Raw genomic sequence first — 18,657 nt, 5'->3', positions numbered from 1 at the left:
CGGCTTCGTGCTGCGCCAGGCTCTTTGGTAGACTTTGTCTTCTGTTCTTGAGGCATTGCAGGTAGATCGGAAGGCGGTCACCAAACCAACAGCACAGAGCCAGACAACATGGCATTTGGCTCTCACTGACTTTTCAGTCAGTCGGAATTGTTTATCTAGCCTCTCCCCGCCACCCCTGCTGCCTTGAAGACCCCTCTATACTCAAATTAGGTCACTCATTTGGCCTCGCATGCAATGGATTTGTGTCCTCCGGGGTGGCTGTGCGGTGGGGCTTGCAGGCCTGATTAAGACCTGGGTGGTTTTATTTGAAAAGGATTCCCTGTACTAGCCCCTGGGGGGGGGGGGGGTAGGTGGTAAAGGCAGCCTGGCCTCTGCATCTTCTTCTGGCATGACCATGAGTGTGCATTGCTGGAATAGGGCTTGCCAGGTGTTGCCAGGTGTGGTGGCATACACCTTTAGCCCCAGCTCTTAGGAGGCAGGGGCAGGCGGATGTTTGTGAGTTCGAGGCCAGCCTGGCCTACAAAGTGAGTCCAGGACAGCCAAGGCTACACAGAGAAACCTTGTCTCAAAAAACCAAAAACCAAACCAAACCAACCAACCAAACAAACAAAAGCTTGGTGGTTTCTGCCTCAGTGACTCACACAGGGGGTCTTCCTGCAGTCCTGGATGCACAGAGGGTCCTAATCAAGCCGTGTGGCTTGATTCTCTCAGTATGCTTTAACCCAGCGGTTACCCAGACCCTTGCCAAAGATGTGGGAGGAAGCGCATTACCCTGTCACTACTCATCACACCGCCTGTGATTCATGACCCCTCCACACGCTTGGTCTGTACCGCAGAGATAGTGTCATCCCGCAGAACGCTCCCTCACGCTGCTGCCTCTCTGTCTAACACGCATGCGCATGTCTGAAAGGCTTGGAGATAGGGCCAGTGGGGAGGCCAGCCTTCTGGTTCTAGCTTGCAGATCTGGGAAGCATTCGGTGTCGTGTGAGAGACAAACATGCTCCGGAGAGCTTTCCCCATACCGTGTAGGCAACTGGCTTGTGGCTTGACCAGCTGCTGAGCCCCCATAGAAGTTTAACACAATTACCCAGGGGCCCCTGTTTGACTTAACAGATGTCGTCACACATACAACAGCTTTTGTTCACAGATGCTATAGCTAGGCTTAGGCGTGACAGAGTGGACAGGAAAAGGAGGGAGCTGGGTTTTCCATGTCTGTGCCAGCTCACACGTGGCGGTGCGCACTCTTTTACATGTCACCATGACACCTACCTTACATTGGAAGAAAACAGCTGGCTCAGATTGTGATGGTTTTGTCTATTTGTTTGTTTTGGGGTGGAGGTTTGTGTGCATCGAGGAATATCTCGCAGCCTCCCTGGTCTCTGCATGCTCAGTTTAGGAAGCACACTGCTCGATTGTGATGCACAGACATGTCCCAACATAGCTAAGTATGTTTTGGGGTAGAGGATGGAGAGCTACTGGATTAGCCCACTGTTAACAGCTGCTAGGAGAGGCCAGCTGATAGGAGGAGCCAGCTGGTAGGAGGAGCCAGCTGGTAGGGGTTGGTTTCATTCATAATGTTAAGTGAAGAAGATAAGTCCAGAGTTGAGCATCTGCTAGATCCATGCTGCCCTCTAAACTGATAGTGGTGGGAACAGTGCCTGGAAGGTCCCTGAGAACTCAGCCTGTCCCCTTAGGCTTGTGGGCAGCCCTTCTAGGCCCTGTTTTCAGAGGGTCAGGGTCAGTGGCTCTGTCAGCTTGTTAGACAAAAAGACTACAGAGAATCATGTTGTGACAGGCAGCTGGACAGGTGGGCCTTGTGTGCCAGTTCTCCCCCTCCCCCAGCCCCACCCCAACCCTGAGAAGTAGGTTGTGGGGATCCTGCCCAGGGTAATAATAGCATCCAGTTGATCTGAGGAAAAGTTTGTCCCGTACATCAAGGGAATCAGTGTAGGGCGCACCGAGAGCTGCACCCCCTTCTCAGCAAGAAGTCCTGTAGAAAATACTGGCACACAGGTGACCTCGAAGGAAACTCAGAGTGATCCCCCTCATGGCTTACTGGGTGTGCCACTGGCTTCTCCTGCCAGCAAATGTGGCCTTATCTAAACTGCAGTCAAGACCCAAGCCTAAGGCCCCATGTGGAAGACGTGCTGCCCCTATACCCTCTGCAGCTCCTCAGAGCTCGGGTGGGCTTGCCTGTCTGTCTTTGGGGGTGTGGCTGGTGGGCTTGTGTTTGGCTGTGCCTTTTCTGGCTGCTCAGAGCATAGGGGTACATAGGCGTTGGATGCCACGAGGGGTGCTCGTTCTAACCAGCAGATTCTAGGAGGAGATGTGGAATTTTCCAGCCTTTCAAACCCAAGTGCTGTTTTACACTGCCTGTTTCTCATCCCTGCAGGGCCAGAGGCTGCCATGCCTCCTGTCTCAGAGCCGGAAATTCTCTAATTCCGAGAGTGTCCTGGCTTGCATTCTAGTCATTTTTGGGCTATGTTGTGGATGATCACTAAAAAAGCCTTAGGCCATAGCATCACTTACCAGATACAGGATTTTACCCTCAGTGCATCACTAACTCAGCCTGCTTTCTTAGTCATCACTAGGTATGAGGTGACACTCTCTCCCAAGGCAAAAATTGTGCTTTATTGATATTTTTGGAGAGTTCAGTAATCTTCCATTTACAAATGCATTCATTTTGTGGATTTTTTTTTAATATAGGAAACACTTTGGTCGTGATTTTATTGTGAAATACAAATGTACTAGCACAATGTTCTTATACATTCTGCTTTGTGTATGAGTTAGTGGATTTCTTTTTATTCCTTGTGTCTTTTTTAAAAACATTATTTCTCTGTGTCTTTGTATAATTGAATAAATAGAGACCCTTAAGGATGATAGAGGACAAGATTATCTTTTTATGTGTAGTAGAATATTATATATAAATTTATTTCCCATAAAATAAGCTACACCAGGTATATTGTCTTAAATGCCAAGAGGTAGCCTCCTTCGTCCCAGGAAATATATTCTTTTCTGTAGCCAACAGTACTCCTGTGGAGACTCTTTGAAGCTTTGAGGCAGTTAACTGATTTGAATAAACAACAGGCTATTCATGAGAATAAGTAAATTTATTAAATACTTCCTCGAGAAGATACTTTATCGAGTTTTGAGTAGTAGAAGCTAGTGTGTTTAAAAAGAAAATCCATTGAGGGCTGGAGAGATGGCTCAGTGGTTGTGGTTGAGAGCACTGGTTTCTCTTCCAGGGGACCCGGGTTCAATTCCCAGCACCCACATGACAGCTCGCAGCTGTCTGTAACTCCAGGTCTAGGGGATCTGGCACCCTCATGAAGGCAAAACCAGTAATGCACATAAAAAAAAAAGTCCCTTTTTATATTCAATGTATGAAATACATATAATCAAGCTGTAGAAAAGAGATGCTACTGCTCACTGTAAAATATCAAAAGACTTTCTTAGTAGGAAAAACACTAGTTAGTGCCCCGAGTGCCTCTCAAGTCATCTCTAGCATTTTTGAGCCTGGTGGGACGTTCTCTGTTTGTCAGGAGTCTGAGAAATCTGGGAAGGCAATGGCATTCTGTACAGTTTCCCTAAGTGTGGTCCTCAGTCTGCCGTCAGGATGTTGCATGTATCCTTTGGTTTGGGAAGATTCTGAGGACAGAGTTTGGGGAACAGGAGTAAAGCACACATTTCTGCTGCAGGTGGCTCAGCGCTCCTACCCGTCCACAGGTGCTTCTCCTTGCTGGCCTTGACTCTGGTCTGGGCTCCTCCTCCTCGCAAGGCATGGCGCTCATCAAGTCACTCAGGCCAGCATGTACCCAAAGCTGGTGTGAAACCCAGAATTCTGGTTAGGAAACTAAGCACTCCAGGGTGGGGTGCCACACATCTGACATGGCAGCAGCACCAGGGGTTTTAGAGGCGCCATAACCCTGAGGACCATCCATGCTGGCTCTAGTCATGAAGGGTTCAGAGCTGAACTCCTCCATTTGGACAGAGGTTGAGACCAGGTGACCAGCCGGAGGCTCCCAGGACTCAGACCAAGAGATACCAGGCTGCCTGTCAATCACAGCAGAGCTGTGGTGGGCTTTGTAGTCTTTGCTGGAGGAGGTGTGAGCTGGGTGTGCTTGGGAGGCCTTGCTGAAAGCATCAAACACCCACTTCTAGCTCACATGTGATTTAAGCACCCATTTCCAAAATCATTATTATCCTGTGACTTCCAGGAGAAGCCAATTCCTGTAGACGATGGGTATCCCAACTTTCCCTTCCTCTCTTGCCTTAGCAGGTATCATTGTGGGGTGCTCTGTGTGAAGTATTACTGCATTTCTGAGAATGCAGAGCTCCCGGGCTCCATCGTGTCTGGCTCCAGAACTCCAGGCCATGCTTGTTTGTCTGCAGGCTCTGAGGATGTTTTCTTCCCGTTTGGTGGGTGATATGGGCCAGTGTACACTCGTCCTTTTCCATCTGTGTCTGGTGTCTTGTCATGCCAAGATTTTTTCCAGATTTCCTATTTCCTCACACTGTGCATGAATCATCCGCTGGCTCCCCGATCGTGAGAATCAGCGTGGATTCTCACAGCCACCTACTTTTGTCTTTTTTTTTTTTTTTTTTTTGGGGCGGGGGGGGGGGGGAATGGAATTTTAAAAGGATTTTTATAAAAATTGCCACAGGGAAGCCACTAAAAGGAATCTTTGCCCACATGGGCGTGCCTCAGTCTGCACACTCTGTCCTGTTATGTCTCTCTGGTGGATCAGTACCCGACCTGGAGCTGCCTTTGCCACCGTTCAGGTCCATCTGCCCAGATCTCAACATTAGCTCCACGTGCCCCTTGGCTGTGTGCTTCCGAGGCTGCTAGACTCCAGAGTAACTCTTCGTAGCTCCGCGCTTGCAGCTGTTTGGAACGCACCTCGTCCAGCACAGCTTGGAGCCGAGAGTCGGGTTGGTTTCCCATGTTCAGAAACAGCAGTAGGGAATTTAGTGCCTTGAAATTAGGTCCAGGGCTTGGCTCGCAGAGCTGGCTAAGAACTCCATGACTCTGAATGTGATGTATAGCCCTCGGTCTGCAATGTTCAGCCTCCATTGGAAGTGGGTTTTCCTGGAAGGTCGGCCGTGGAATTCAGCCAACCCACAGTAGCCTTGCATCCTGTGGCTTCACCAGCCTGGCGTTTCCCACAAGGCTGCACTGCATCGGTGAGGCAGGCGTTGGAAGTCCTTTTCTTTCTGTGTCGGTGAACCCAACACAGCATTGGCTGGCAGGACGAGAGCTTTTGAAAAGGGACAAAATGAGGCTGCTATGTTTTAACTAGAGAGCAAAGGCTTAGCATGGGCCCCGGCGTGTGCAAACTGTGCCATTGGATTTCCCTGTTGCCTCTTGGTTGCTGTCAGGAGTACACACATATAGTTCCAGGCAGCAGCCAGGCTAGTGATGAAGATGGAGAGTGAGTGTTGGGAGGGCCACCCTCAGGATGACATTGCCAGAGCCCCGGGTCAGCATGGTGGGCAATTAACCAAAGGGAGCACTAGTCAGAAATAACAAGCATTCCAGAGGACTTTGGGGAAGTGGTCCCTCTTGGTGTGTGTTTACCGTTGGCAAACCCATTATGACGTCAGAGGTGCGCCTCAATTCTATGGCCGCGTAAAGGCTAGCACACCTCCTGTCTGGTTATACAACTTTATAATGGTGATATGCAGTGGCTCTCAGCCTTCCTAAACAGTTATTTTGTTGCTATTTCATAGATGTAATTATGCTGTTATGAGTCACAATGTAAACATCTGATATTTGGCCCCCGGGAAAGAGTCACTTAACATCCAAAGGGCTCGAGACCCCCAGGTTGAGAACCACTGGCATAGTCTTTCTTTGGCCTCACATCCAGTCGGTTCCATTTCTTCCCTTGAGGCTCTGGTGAGAGAAGGTGGTGGCGGCCTTCTGGTGCCGACGTCTAAAGCACCGCAAGGAAGCCAGTCCCTCCTTGAAGCTTCGAGCCTGCAGTCGGCCTAGTCCCCTGCTATAGGCCTGCTTTGTAGACTCACTCATCCACTACAATATCTGAAGGATGCTTTCTCACGTATGTCCTGGGATCACAGTCTTGTCCAATGTCCCGCTGAAGCTGGCGGCTCTGGGTGAGAGGTTTATGGCTCTCGAGGTGACGTGAATTCTAGGATCACCTGCCTCCAGGACTGGTTTGGAAATGCCTCCCACTGGAAGACTGACGAAGGAATCACACAGCCACAGGAAACCCCCTGAGCCAGAAGGTTTCCCAGCCCTCTCTCCCTCTCCCCTCTGTGGGCTCTCTGTGCTTCCCAAGGCAGGGGGAGGCTTACTCAGGCAGGCAACCCTTACCACGTAGCCATTGTGGAAGGAGCAACAATGTGGCAAAGGTACAGAGATGCTGCAGACCGGCCACCTGAGGAGAGCAGCAGCAACAGGGCAGAGCGAGCACCTCATGCAAAACGGATAGGATGGGAGTTTGGAAGCCACCAAGCTATGCCCTAACACCTCTAACACACAGCAGCGTGCTCAGTGTGTACATGAGTAGGCCTCTGCCTGTACTTCCCCACGGCACACTGCGCTTACCCTCACTGTAGAAGGGCACATTTTCATTATGGAAAATGTTTTCTTTGAGAGCACGAGTATCTCCTTCCGTCATGCTGTGGCACTGTGATTTAATCAGACGTTCGTTCTTAGAAGGCCTTGAAGATCCCTAGACTTCTAATTCAGGATGTCTGGATATTTTCTCCAGAACCATTCCTGCTGGCTTGAGGAAGCTTATAAGCAATAACCCTGACTCACCAGGCGGGTGATTCGGGTGGTGTTCTTTGCTCTGTCTCCTACTGATAAGGGCTTGGAGCCCCAGGGGTTTGGTGTCTTGCTCAGAGGTCCTTGGTAGAGAGGTCCACATTGTTCGTTCCTAGACCACACACAGTGCTGGGAACAGATTGGCGCAGGCTGTGTCCCCACGGCATAATTCTGCAGGCGCTCTCCTCCTGGCCCCACCGTCCTGCCTTAGATTGGTGTCACTTGCCTCTTCCAGAGACATTGAGGGGCAGTTAACGGAGCATCTTGCCTGCCATGATGGAAGCGATAAACAGTTGAGGGGACTTCCAGCTGAGCTGAGCACAACATTCTAGCCTCTGACTGAAGTTAAAGTGATGTGTCCCCTCTCCCGCGCCCCCCGCCCCCACGCCCAGTGGGTTTCAATTGCTTGTCTCTATTAAGGAGCAATGCAGTTTGGGGCTCTGGAGATATCAGCTTAGGCCCATGATGATGTTGATCTGAGGGGAGTTTTATAGGCTTGTTTCCTGGGCCCCAGACCGGCTCTTTACCTTTCTTTATAAAATTCTCTCATGTTCCTTTCCCAGTATTCTCTGCTCACAGCACAGGTTCACCTGGTCTACTTCCCAGCTTTCCAGGATTCCTTCTTTGCTCTTGGCCTGTGGGTGAGGGCAGAAGAATGGGGGTGGCCTACTTGGGGGTGGACACCAACTGGATGGGGAACCTCAGAGCTGTAAATCAGTTCTGGGATGTGCATATCAGAAAAGGGGGATCAGTTGGGAACCCTGACGTCTTACGCAGTATCAGAATTTCTTTGTCTTAGTCTATTCAGCATGCTGTTGTAACACAACAGTCCAGACTCGGTGACAGTTCTAGAACAGTTCTAGAGGCCAGAAGTCTGAGGAAAGGGACTCCTTGTCTGATGATGGCCTGCTTCCTCACAGACAGGTGTTCCGTTGTGTCTTCAGGGTGGGGGAGGCCCTGGGCTCCCTAGGTTCTGCATGTGTGGATTCCCTCTTGACCTCATTCCTTTCCAAAGTCATCCCCCCTTCTTCATATCACCACCTGGCGACTAGGATGCAACACCTGGGTCCTGCACTCCAACGCGAGGAGGTCTACCTGAGGAGGAGGACGTGTCTTTCATCACTGCACCTGGGCCCTAAGGTGGTCCATGCAGGCAGCTGCTTACGCAGCCTTGCAGCTGTTTGTGTGGACCTTCCCGTTTAATGCATTCCTGCCTGGTGACTCTCACAGGAGAGAGCGCACAGGATTGCGCCTGTCTGACTTGGCGCCTCCCAGCGCCATCACAGAAGACTGTCTAGTGTCTTATCAGCGAGAACTGGAATGTAGTGACTTGCAGGACCCTGCGCTGGTTTGAAGCTGACTGAGGCCAGCCATGCTGGTGACTATATAAGTAGACATTTCCTCGAATGCTTTCCCAGTGATGTGTTCTGGGGAAGGGGCCCCGTGATTCAGCAGTATTGCGCAGTGTGCCTTCATCGCTCGTTTCTCTTGCAAGCTCTGAAGTAAAATGTGAGAGACTCCGTATGGGAGCGCTGTCCTGCTTTCTATTTCCTGACCTACTTAGGCCTCCATGTTTTACCCCCCAAGTTTTTTTCCTCCCTCTAGACATGGGAAATGTCTGCTAAGATTCAAAGGAACTATTTAAATCTAGCCTGACTTCCTCCAACGTCTTCTCCAATTGTCATCCCTCATCTAGAAGCCGTCTGTCAGATGTTTCTTCGATTTCACTCTTAGATAAAGACCTGGAACTGAAGAGAAGGGGGCAGGCTCTAGCTCATGAGCGTGGGGGTGGGCCAAGCCCCTTCCCTTTCCGTGGCACCCGTGAACCGATCGATGGGTGCAAGTTCTCAGCACAATATGGATCTTTCATTTGTTTATCCCAACTGGGACTGTGCACATACATTCTCGAGGGTGCATTCCTCTCCATGTCCCAGATGGAGAAAGGATGGGGGGGGGGGCAATATAGAGAGCGAGAGCTAGAGAGATAGCTGGATAGCCAGTGTGGACACCAAGACAGGCTCTGCACTTCTAGACAGCATATAGCTCAGATCTTGGGATGCATATCCTGTGTTGCTTCGAGCAACACTCGCACCCAGTGTAGGTTACGGGGGGCTGTCTGAGGGCATTTGTTAGTGCAGTGACAGCTGTGCACATGCACGGGACACTTTGTCCTCTGTCCAGCGTGTAACTCCTGAAGTTATTACAGTAAGGCACTTAATAATTTATAAAGTAGTCGTTCAAGGGCAGGGTGGGCGAGCTCGCTATTTCTCCATACCCAGCTGTTGCTGTGGGGTCTCTATGGGCTCTGTGGAGGATGGACAGGCCTTTGCTGGTTTGGAATCCCACTTGTGAGTTCAGAGTTTCCACAGAGTGATCAACTGTATGCCTGGGAGGCAAGTGGGGGGCGTCATTTGGCTGAGGAGTCTCCTCAGCTGCATCAATTCTTTCAGACCTCAGACCCTTGGAGTGAGGTGCTGTGCTGGCAAGCCCTCCCTCCCTCAGTTGTCTGTGCCAGTTCCCGTCCCTCCCTCTGTGTCTCTCTAACATAGCTGGCACTTGGTCATCTGCCCTCTATCTAAACTTTTTTTGTTGTTATTGTTAAAATAGCAAATTACGTGGCGGGGGCGAACACTGTGTTTTTATACTGTACCATCTATAATCTACTTTATGGGAAAGTTACTGCCTAATAATTAGCAAACTATAATGAAATTCATTTTCACATCTTGGTTCTTAGCCAAAGAACTTAACATTTAATCTATCAGTATTAAGTAATTAAGGACATAAAAGCAGGAAATGATACTATAAATTTAGTATGACTTTACAAACCTCTCTAAAACAGGCCTAATAAAAGTGGCACAGAGAGTTTAAATGTAACTTATTATTATTATTACTATTTAAGCAATTGGACCACAGCCTGACTTCCAGCACGCCTCACTCTGGCTTCTAAAAACCCGTATGTCAATTTGGGATGCGCTGAGATGGCCACCTGAGGGAAAACACTTTCAAACGTTGAGGTTCCTCCTCACTGAGGTGGTCTGCGTCAGTGTGTCGCCTTCCTTCTACACTGACAGTTAGATCAAGAGGTTTTTGACCCCAAGCAAAACGGTACAGAAGTGTATCTTCATGCTTGGTTTCTTTGTTTGGGTGGTTGTGTTTTGCAGGAGCTGTGATGTTTAGTGAAAACAGACTTAAACCCCTTTATGTGCTGTCCCGGGCCCATTTGATGGCGGCTTCCTAGGTTCATGAGGTTGGGCTCTGTGGCTTCCTAAGCTCAGCCAAGGCCACTGTGATTTAACGGAGAACCGACCGCTCTCATGTTCACTCCCTCGGAGAAGCCCTTTATGGTTTAGAGTCAAGGTGCAGTTAGTAGAATTTGAAACTGCTCTGGATCCCAGGGGGAAACGGGTCCAGTGCTGATAATTGCCCAAAACTTAGTGATGAAGGGACCTTGAGGATGGGCACCAAGTATGCCCTATGTGGGCTGCAGCATGAATCCTGGGACCTCATTAGAGGATGCGCTGGTGCGCGGTGGCCTTGCAAACAGGAAGTAATTGAATATTTGATCCTTGGAATACTGCTGCTTGTTTACCCATGGGAAAACCAATTTTGGGAGAGTCCAAGTGGCTGGTGTTGGATCCAAGACCAGAATCTCCTGGTTCTTGGCTGAAGTTCATTCCCCATCAGAGCAAGAAATGAAGGGAAATAAAGTAAGACTTCCCTGTTCACTGGCGCACGGATGCCTCTCTTTTTCAGTCAAGGGTGGAAAGCTAGGCTCTTAGCCTGCATCCTTCACCTTATTTATTTTCTTGTTTTTCTAGTAAACATTTTATGTCCTAATTTACTTTTGAGGGTATCTGGCAAATTCCCTCATGTTTAAGTCCAAAGACTGTCTTAATGCTTTTGTATCATTAGTTACAGTACTGTCAGGGTCTCCTCCCGCCTCCCCTCTTCCCTCATCATTTTCTTTTTCAGACCACGTTTCCTGTGTTCTTGAACTCCGGATCCTCCTTCCCCATTCTGAAGGCTGGAGTTGCAGGATGTGTAGATCAAGTCTGGCTTGTCAGAGTATTTTGTTTACATTGCTCATTTTTTTTTTTTTTTTCACCATAGACAAAAAAGAAGAAAAAAAAGTCCATGGCCAGACTGTGGCATTTCCTGACATTTACATGTCCTGGTTTTGTTTTAAGACCCTGTCACACCCACGTACACTCTCAAGTTAACAACATCTTCATCCTCCAAGGACCACTTGGGAACAGAGGGTATTTTTCCAACTTCCTGGTAACTCAGATCTCTTTAGACTGTTGGTTCAGAGATAGTGAGGACAATACACCAACTTATCTTTATGGACAAAAGGTTTATTTTCTTGTTTCTTGTCTGAACTCAGAAAGGAGCCAACCCCTGTGAAGTCTTGTTACCCATTATCAATGTTCTTGAACTCTCAGGCCTTCCCAAACTCCCCATTAAGCCAGAGCACAGAACTGTGGTCATTTTCCATGGAACTTGGGACAAAAGAGGCAGCCATATTGCCAGCAGAATGTGACATCACAGATATTCTGGGCAGTTCTCGGGGGAGAACTGCCATCTCATGTTACCCTCATCAGGAGTAAGTCCTGCATTCCTCTAAAGTCTACCTTGTCCTCCAAGGACAGCCTCCATTAAAGGAAAGCTCCTCCTGGTGGGACTAGTAACAAAAGACACCAGCGGATCAAGTGGCAGAGATGGGGTATTGAGGTGCCCCTGGTCTGAGGGTTAAGGGGACATTTACCTGGGTGCCCAAACTGTGGTGGGCCAGGTCCTTGCAGCAGCATCACTTTACTTGTCTACACTGAGGGCGCCTCCTTGCTGTGTTGTCTGGCATCCCCAGAGTGATCTCCTGTGTGGGGTAAACTTGTTTTAGCACTTGATGCTATTCCCTGCCCACTGAAAGACCCACCACGGAGCTGTGTGCTTTGGATGGCTTCTACAGGTCAGGACAGGAGTGCAACTGCTGCTTATTTTGGGATGGTGTATTTGGTTCTGCGCATTTCAGATAAACCCTCTTCCCCAACCTCCATTGGCGCCAATGGCCTGATTCATCCCTGACTTACTGCTAAGTCCAGTGTACACAGTCATCCATGGCTGTGGCTAGGAGGTTCCCAATCTGCCATTCAGTACCTGTAGGTGTTGCTTTTCTGCTTTAAAATAATATATATATGTACACACACACACACACACACACACACACACACACACACACACACACACACACATACACACTGGTGCAGAGGTGAGATAGCGTCCCATGTAACCCAGGCTGACCTTGGGCTCCTCACCCTCTTGCCTCTGCTTTCTGAGTACAGCAATTTCTGGTCATGCCATCACACCCATCACACTCCTGCTGTATTAACAGGCTGGAGCGTCTCCGGAAAATGTGTAGACCCAGCACTCCCTCTGGTGGCCAGGCTGAGCGCCACAGAGGACCAGACGCCCACAAGAGACCAAGGTTTCTGGGAAGTCTCCTGTGTCTAGAGTTCTTCTCTGGGAGGGGATAGCTGCCTGGGATCCCCCTGGGCGTCCAAGGGGTGGATGGCACTTTCCTGCAGGTAGTCACCTGGGTCAGAGGGCCTAGAGGGGATGAGGTGAAAGGCCTCTGGCGTCTACTGAAAGCCACGGCAAATGGGGTCTTACAGTGCATGTGTAGCACAGATCCGAAGGCCGACCAAAGAGACACTTCACAGGTGTATGGCCTCCTCTGGTTTTTATGGGCTTTGGCTAACGGGTGGGAAGTGAGATTTGGCTGAAGGTTGGACAGGTGGGAAAGAGCACACAGCACCTGGTGAGCACAAACACAGAAGTCCACATAGGTCTACTTTCCTCACACGGGGACTGTCATGGTTCAGGGAGGAGCTAGGAACACGTGAAAGGTACTCTAGAGAGCTGTCCTCCAACCGCTGTGAGATGTCTGCTTCGTGGAGGACTTGGGAATCCGTTTCACTTCCTGCCAGTGACTTGCCAGCACTCCATCTGCTGCTGTTCCCCGCCACCCCACCCCGTTAGTGAAGTCACATGGTCGCTTGGCGGTTGGATGCCTCCATGGGAAAGTTCTGATGGTCTGTGACAAGAGGGTATTTTCTGCCCTTGGAGATTCTCGTGTGGAGTGAGTATAGTTCCTCAGAAAGTATCTGTTATTTTTCCTCAAAGGATGATGAGGAAAATTGCATTTTTATATACTAGAACATTTCTGCAGGGTTTTTTGTTTGTTTGTTTTTGGTGTCTGTTTGTCCATCAGAGGTGCTTACCACATCTCCACTCCACCCCTCCACAGCACTGGGCCCTATGGTTAACTTTCCAGCAGCGTTGAGGGTCATCTTGGAACGTGTGAGCTTGGAATGGTAGAAGTGACGTGTACTGCAGTTTAGTGAAACCATTTCCTGTGCTACATTTAACTCACCGAGGAATTCGCAGAGCGGAGCGGGAAACAGAACTGAAGTGCTCCCCTGAGTAAAAAAGCCCTTCCTTTTGTCTCAGCAGTGCGGGGTCCTGTCCCCTCTCCCCACAGCCATGCAGAGTCAAGCACCAGGCATGCAGGGAGCTCCCAGAGGGGCCCTGTCACAGGAGCTTTTCCATGACCTGGTGACACAGATTGCAGCCTGCCTACAACTTTCCCAGCAGTGTCGCAGCATTCCGGATATGCGCCTGCAGATGCCTGTTTGGCTCAAGGGATTGAACGTGTGGAATTTTGGCTAAGTGCCATGGTCCCTTGCTCACTGTGGTCCCTCATTGATCGTGGTCCCCCCATTGACCATAACCCAGCACCCCAAATCGCTTCCCAGTAACCACTGTGCTTTGGGAGTTGTGGGCACGAATGCATGGCTTTTTATCTCTCAGTGTCAGCCTTGCTCGGAAAGTGACATCTCAGAGCGCCAGATGACAGAAGGATGCAGCTGGCTTAGGATCGTGTCCAGGACAGAGATTTTCCTGTGGCTGTTTAGCTGGTGGCAGATACACCAGCCAGGCGCTAATGGGGCCTCGAGGGCCTGTGCCAGGGATGTGGGCTCTATTCTGCCCAGGATTTTCTAACATCTAAAGGTTGTAGGGTGTGTTCATGTACTTGCCCCATTACGTGGGGTGCGTTGTACTATTGTTTGTCTCTCAAGCCTGTCTAGTGCCAAACACTAACTCAGTAATTTCTTCAAAGACGATGTAGAGGGTAAAATCACCTTCTTTAAATCTGTGTTGATCATCTGATTGCCTGTGTTTTCTATGAAATCTCATGGAGACCCTCCTACCCGTGTTTTGTTCCAGGTGTGAACAAACATTTTTGCATGTATTGTGGTTCCTTCGAAGATCTATGAACCTGTTGTTAAAAATGTGAAAACAACAGGTAAAGCTTGATTGAAACAGGGGGTTCCATCTTGGCCACCGAAATAGCTACCACTTATCCATAAAAATTTTAATCTATATATGCTAATATTTTTAAAAGATATTTAGTTTTAGTTTATGTTTAAGTATGTTTTACCTGCATGTGTGTATGTGCATTATTTGTGTGCCCAGTGCCTACAGAGGCCAGAATAGGGCATCTAATCTCCTGAAATTCAAGTTACAGCGGTTGTGAGCTGCCATGTCGGTGTTGGGAACCAACCTGTGTCCTCTGTAAGAGCAGCCAGTGCTCTTAACGACTGAACCATCTCTCCAGAACCTTAGATAAATCTCATAGAGACAGAATTTTAACTTATCACTCAGGATAAACTCATTATGTAGCCCAGGCTAGCCTAAAACTCGCATCAATCCTCTTGCCTCAGCTTCCCAGGTGCTAGGATTACAGAGTCACCACCCCTGGCCGTCATGATTGCTTTTGATTTTTTGATTTTTTAATTTTTGGTGACAAGTTATTTTAGATGCATTCTGTGTCCACTTTAGCCTTCCCGGCCAGTGACTGTGGCCCGGGTCTCGGCATCTCCTGCTACGCTAGATTCACATGTTCTTGTTACTTCCTATTTGACTTTCTGGCTAAGACTTGGGGTGGGGGTGGGGAGAGAATCAAAGCTCTTCTTACAGCATTGTAAGAGGCAGGGGCATGATCAGACAGTACAAAGGAACCTTTCTTCCCACAGTTTGCGGGATTCCTATGTGCTTGCTGTAGACGGTATGGTAAGCAAACATTTTACGTTTCTCCAGCATTATTTCCAGCCTGATTTGGGGTGGCTGTCATCCCCAAGATGACCCTGCACGCTTCCCCTTTCCATCGTCATAAACAGTGGCATTCTGTTCCTCCTCCAAGCTCCAAGTTCCACTGGAGAACAGAGCCATGTCGATGCTCCTTGCTGTATACAGCCTTTGTTTAAAAAAAAAAAAAAAAAAAAAAAATGTAGGTACAGATTGAGTTTTAAAAGTCCATAGTTAAGGTGACTTTGGGGGCTAGAGATGATGAGGCTTTTTTTAAATTGATGCATACTGTTGGCACATACTTATTAGACAGAGTGGGATCGTTTGGTGTGTGTGTCAGGTCAGACCAGGGTGGCCAGCATCTCTGTCTGTTCAGTCATCTGTTGTTTTGCTGCTAAAAACCTACATGTTCTCTCTCCGACTGGAGCAATTGCCGGTGAGAATGAAGTCACAAATCACGGTCACATCAAAGGGGTGTATGTGATACTTTACACAGTTGGTTTCTCCGCTCTCCATCTCTTCCTCCATTGCTGGGATCAGAACCCAGGGATCCACATGCTCAGCAGATGCTCTGTTGCTGAGCTGTGTTCCCAGTGTGTGTTGCTCACGTTGTGGTGATAAGCTATGGCTGTGGTGGTCAGCAGTGCCTGGAATGGACTCTAGCACATTGTGGGATCTGGATGTTGGAGAAACTACTCCCCCCCCTACCCCTTCACCCCTGCTCTGCACTTGGCCTTGAGTTTAAGGGTGGTCATAGCTGGAATACTGCCCACTGCAGCTGCAGTGACTGGCTGGCTGGCTCTCCGCTCTTCCTTCCTACCCAGTGGAAAACTGCTGGAAGCAGGAAGGAGCTGTTTGATTCCAGTGCAGTGTGCACACTCATTGTGTAGGTGCCTGAGTGTGTGTCCTCGCTTCTTCTGTTCTCATGGTAATCTTAGGGTGCTGGGTATCCAATTATGAACGCACTTTCTACTAGAAAAAGATAGGAAAATAAAAGGGGGGTGCAGCAGGAAGCTTGTGGAGGGAGGAGCCGTTTCCTCCGTGGTTGCTTGATTACAAAACTCCCGGGAGCTGTGGTTGTGTAAGGCATCTAGTGACATTTGGGGAAGAATGTGGTGAAGGCCAGTCTGGGAATTCAGATTTCTCTTTTCTGTTCCTGGGGGGTGTGAGGGGTCACCAGTGACATGTGACCAGTCAGTTCGGGGTGGATTTTGAACTTTTCCCAACAATGAGAATGTAAGAGGGTCCCTTTCACTGGCTGGCCTCATGCTGTGGACTCCTTTAGTTCGTTACTGGGAACCAGCTTGCTCTAGTGACCTAGATAAGGAAGGGACCCGGGGTAGGCTGACTTCATTTCTAATTCTGGTTCTGAGCTGACTCAGGAAAAATCTGGTAGGAATCAGTTCATCTGGCTCCCGTCCCTGCTGCACTCATTCCGTGATTAAAATGAGAAATAAAAAGTCTTATCTCTGCTGGTCTCCGGAGATACTGACAGTATCAATTAAGTACTAAAAATACTCCACAGACACACTAGAAAGTTCTCCGCTGAGGCACCCTCCTCGCTTCCTCCCCAGCGTATGTTGGGTTATATGAGGATATGCAATTCAATTTTAATTTAATTTAATTTTTTTATTATTTTGGGGGCCAATTGTTGGCAGTTTGGTCATATTCTATTTTGCGTAGCATTCTTCTACATCTGAAAACCAGCTGCACCAGTTTGGTGACCCTGTGTGACCACAGTTTTTTGTTTGTTTGTTTGTTTGGTTGACTTTTTTTTTTTTTTTTTTTTTTTTGCCATCGGCATCTCCCGCAGTTTGCACAGTGCCACCGTCATGATGTCTATGTGTGAATGCATGTGGTTCACTCTACATTTGGATAAGACTTGGCGGGGATCTTCTTCCTCAGCACTCACGAGGCATCTTTGGGGAGGGATCTGGCATCCATGTCCTACTTCATTTGAGGGCCCACAGTGCGCCTGAAATTGGCTCCGTCTGGGAGGGTCCATTGCGGCTGGCTCAGAGGTGCTGTGTCTCCTCCCATTTTGAAGTTCGAAATATTTGTCTCTTGCTTACTCGCATACAATTTCTAGATGTGTGACTTGAGCTCCAACAAAATTTTTCAGGAAGGCCAGCGGCCGCCATCGTCCTTCTGTGTGTATAAATACGCAGAGGACTGGAGAGACCCCTGCGGCTGCCAGCACTGATTGAACAGTCTGGAGGGAAGCATGGCCTTCAGCGTGCTCCCTTGTCTCATTTTGATGATGGGAATCTTTCAAGTAACTCGTGGTGTGTGAAAAGCTGTTGAGGGGACAGGGTGTAAGCAGTTATGATGTGTCGTGCACGCTAGGTCGGTTCCCTTGCTTTGCAGTAATGGAACTTAGAGAAAAGCCTCGAGTCTTAAGCAATCCTGCTGGCCAGCTCCAAAGCGTCCCGTACTTTGAAGTCAGCTGTAACACCTAGGTTACCTACGGTAAAGAGAAAATGTGTTTATGCTGGGAACAAGTAGGTGCAGTAACTAGGTGAGAGTTAGTCACCACCGAGGGGGTGGGGGCAGGGGAAACAACTCAAGTACTTTTTACTTTACAGCCTTTAGATATCCCATAGCTCTTAGAATGTACACGAAACACCGTGTCAGGTGATACACAGCCAGTCTCAGCCACTCACTCTTACAATGCTGCTGAGACCTAGAAAGGCTTATGCTGTAGTCCATTTCCTTTGGCAAACCAGCCACTAGGATGCACAGCTTGGCGGGTGGGTGGATGGAGGAGTGTATGGGTGGGGGGATGGGTGGCATGTTGGATGCATGTGTAAATGGTGATGGATGAGTAGATGGCTGTGTGGGTGAGAGGGGACAGGAAGGTACATGTGTTTGTGGATGGATGTGGAAGGGGAGATAACAGGTGAGGGGAGGTGTGGACAGATGGGTGGAGGGCGGGTGGGTGCACAGGTGGACAGATGGGTGGATGGATGATGGGTCTATAGGTAGGTGAGAAGAGATTACTTGGTAAAGTTGACTCCTGTGATTGGGAGGCTGAGGAGTTGTACCGTGTATGTCCTGAAAGTGGTGACTTAAGCAATGCAGCAGGATAGCCTCCTCCGAGGCTGTGAGCCCGAGATCCTGGGACAGCTGACAAAGTCTATGAGTCTGCAGACTGGGACCTCAACTTGTGATGTCGAGGACAGAAGACGATCGCTGTCAGCCAGAAGGTGCCGGAACTGCCCTCTGCTCTGTTATGGTTCTGTTAGGACCTCCTCTGGCTGGTGCTCCTGTGTCACTCAGAGGCAGGTCTCCCTCACTCTGCGCACTGATGCAGACGCTATTCTCAGAGCAACAGGCTGCAGGCACAGTCAGGCTAACACTTTCCCCTCACCCTTCATCTGACTGGTGTGTTGTCCTATAGGGAGAAAGAGGCTTTCCAGGGTTACAAGGTGTCATTGGGTTTCCTGGAATGCAAGGACCTGAGGGGCCGCATGGACCACCAGGACAAAAGGTGAGCTTGGCTGCAGTGCAAGATGGGCGGGCTGCAGATGTGTCCGGTCTTGTGACAGTGGCCTGAGGCCTCCTTATGACATCTCTGTTCTGTTGTAGGGCGATGCTGGAGAACCTGGACTTCCTGGCACAAAAGGGACAAGAGTAAGTGCAGGGGCTAGCAACCCTCACTGAGGCCTGAGGCATTCAGGGTGGGGTGTACCCTTCACCCCTGCCTTTCTTATTTTCCTGCC

General features: G+C 49.2%; 1 protein-coding gene across 1 annotated transcript in view; it reads left to right on the top strand.

The window, feature by feature from the left end:
* Col4a1 (collagen type IV alpha 1 chain) overlaps positions 1-18,657 on the top strand; it is a 108,828-nt gene that overhangs the window by 45,471 nt on the left and 44,700 nt on the right. The window contains exons 3-4 of the mRNA XM_051169671.1: positions 18,336-18,425; positions 18,524-18,568. Of these exons, the coding sequence (XP_051025628.1) occupies positions 18,336-18,425; positions 18,524-18,568 (135 nt within the window). The remainder of the gene's footprint in view (positions 1-18,335; positions 18,426-18,523; positions 18,569-18,657) is intronic.

This window comes from Acomys russatus, chromosome 27 (assembly GCF_903995435.1).
Source record: "Acomys russatus chromosome 27, mAcoRus1.1, whole genome shotgun sequence".
In the NCBI taxonomy this organism is placed as follows: Eukaryota; Metazoa; Chordata; class Mammalia; order Rodentia; family Muridae; genus Acomys; species Acomys russatus.
The sequence above is the reverse complement of the archived record's forward strand: the minus strand, read 5'-3'. Positions and strand labels throughout refer to the sequence as shown.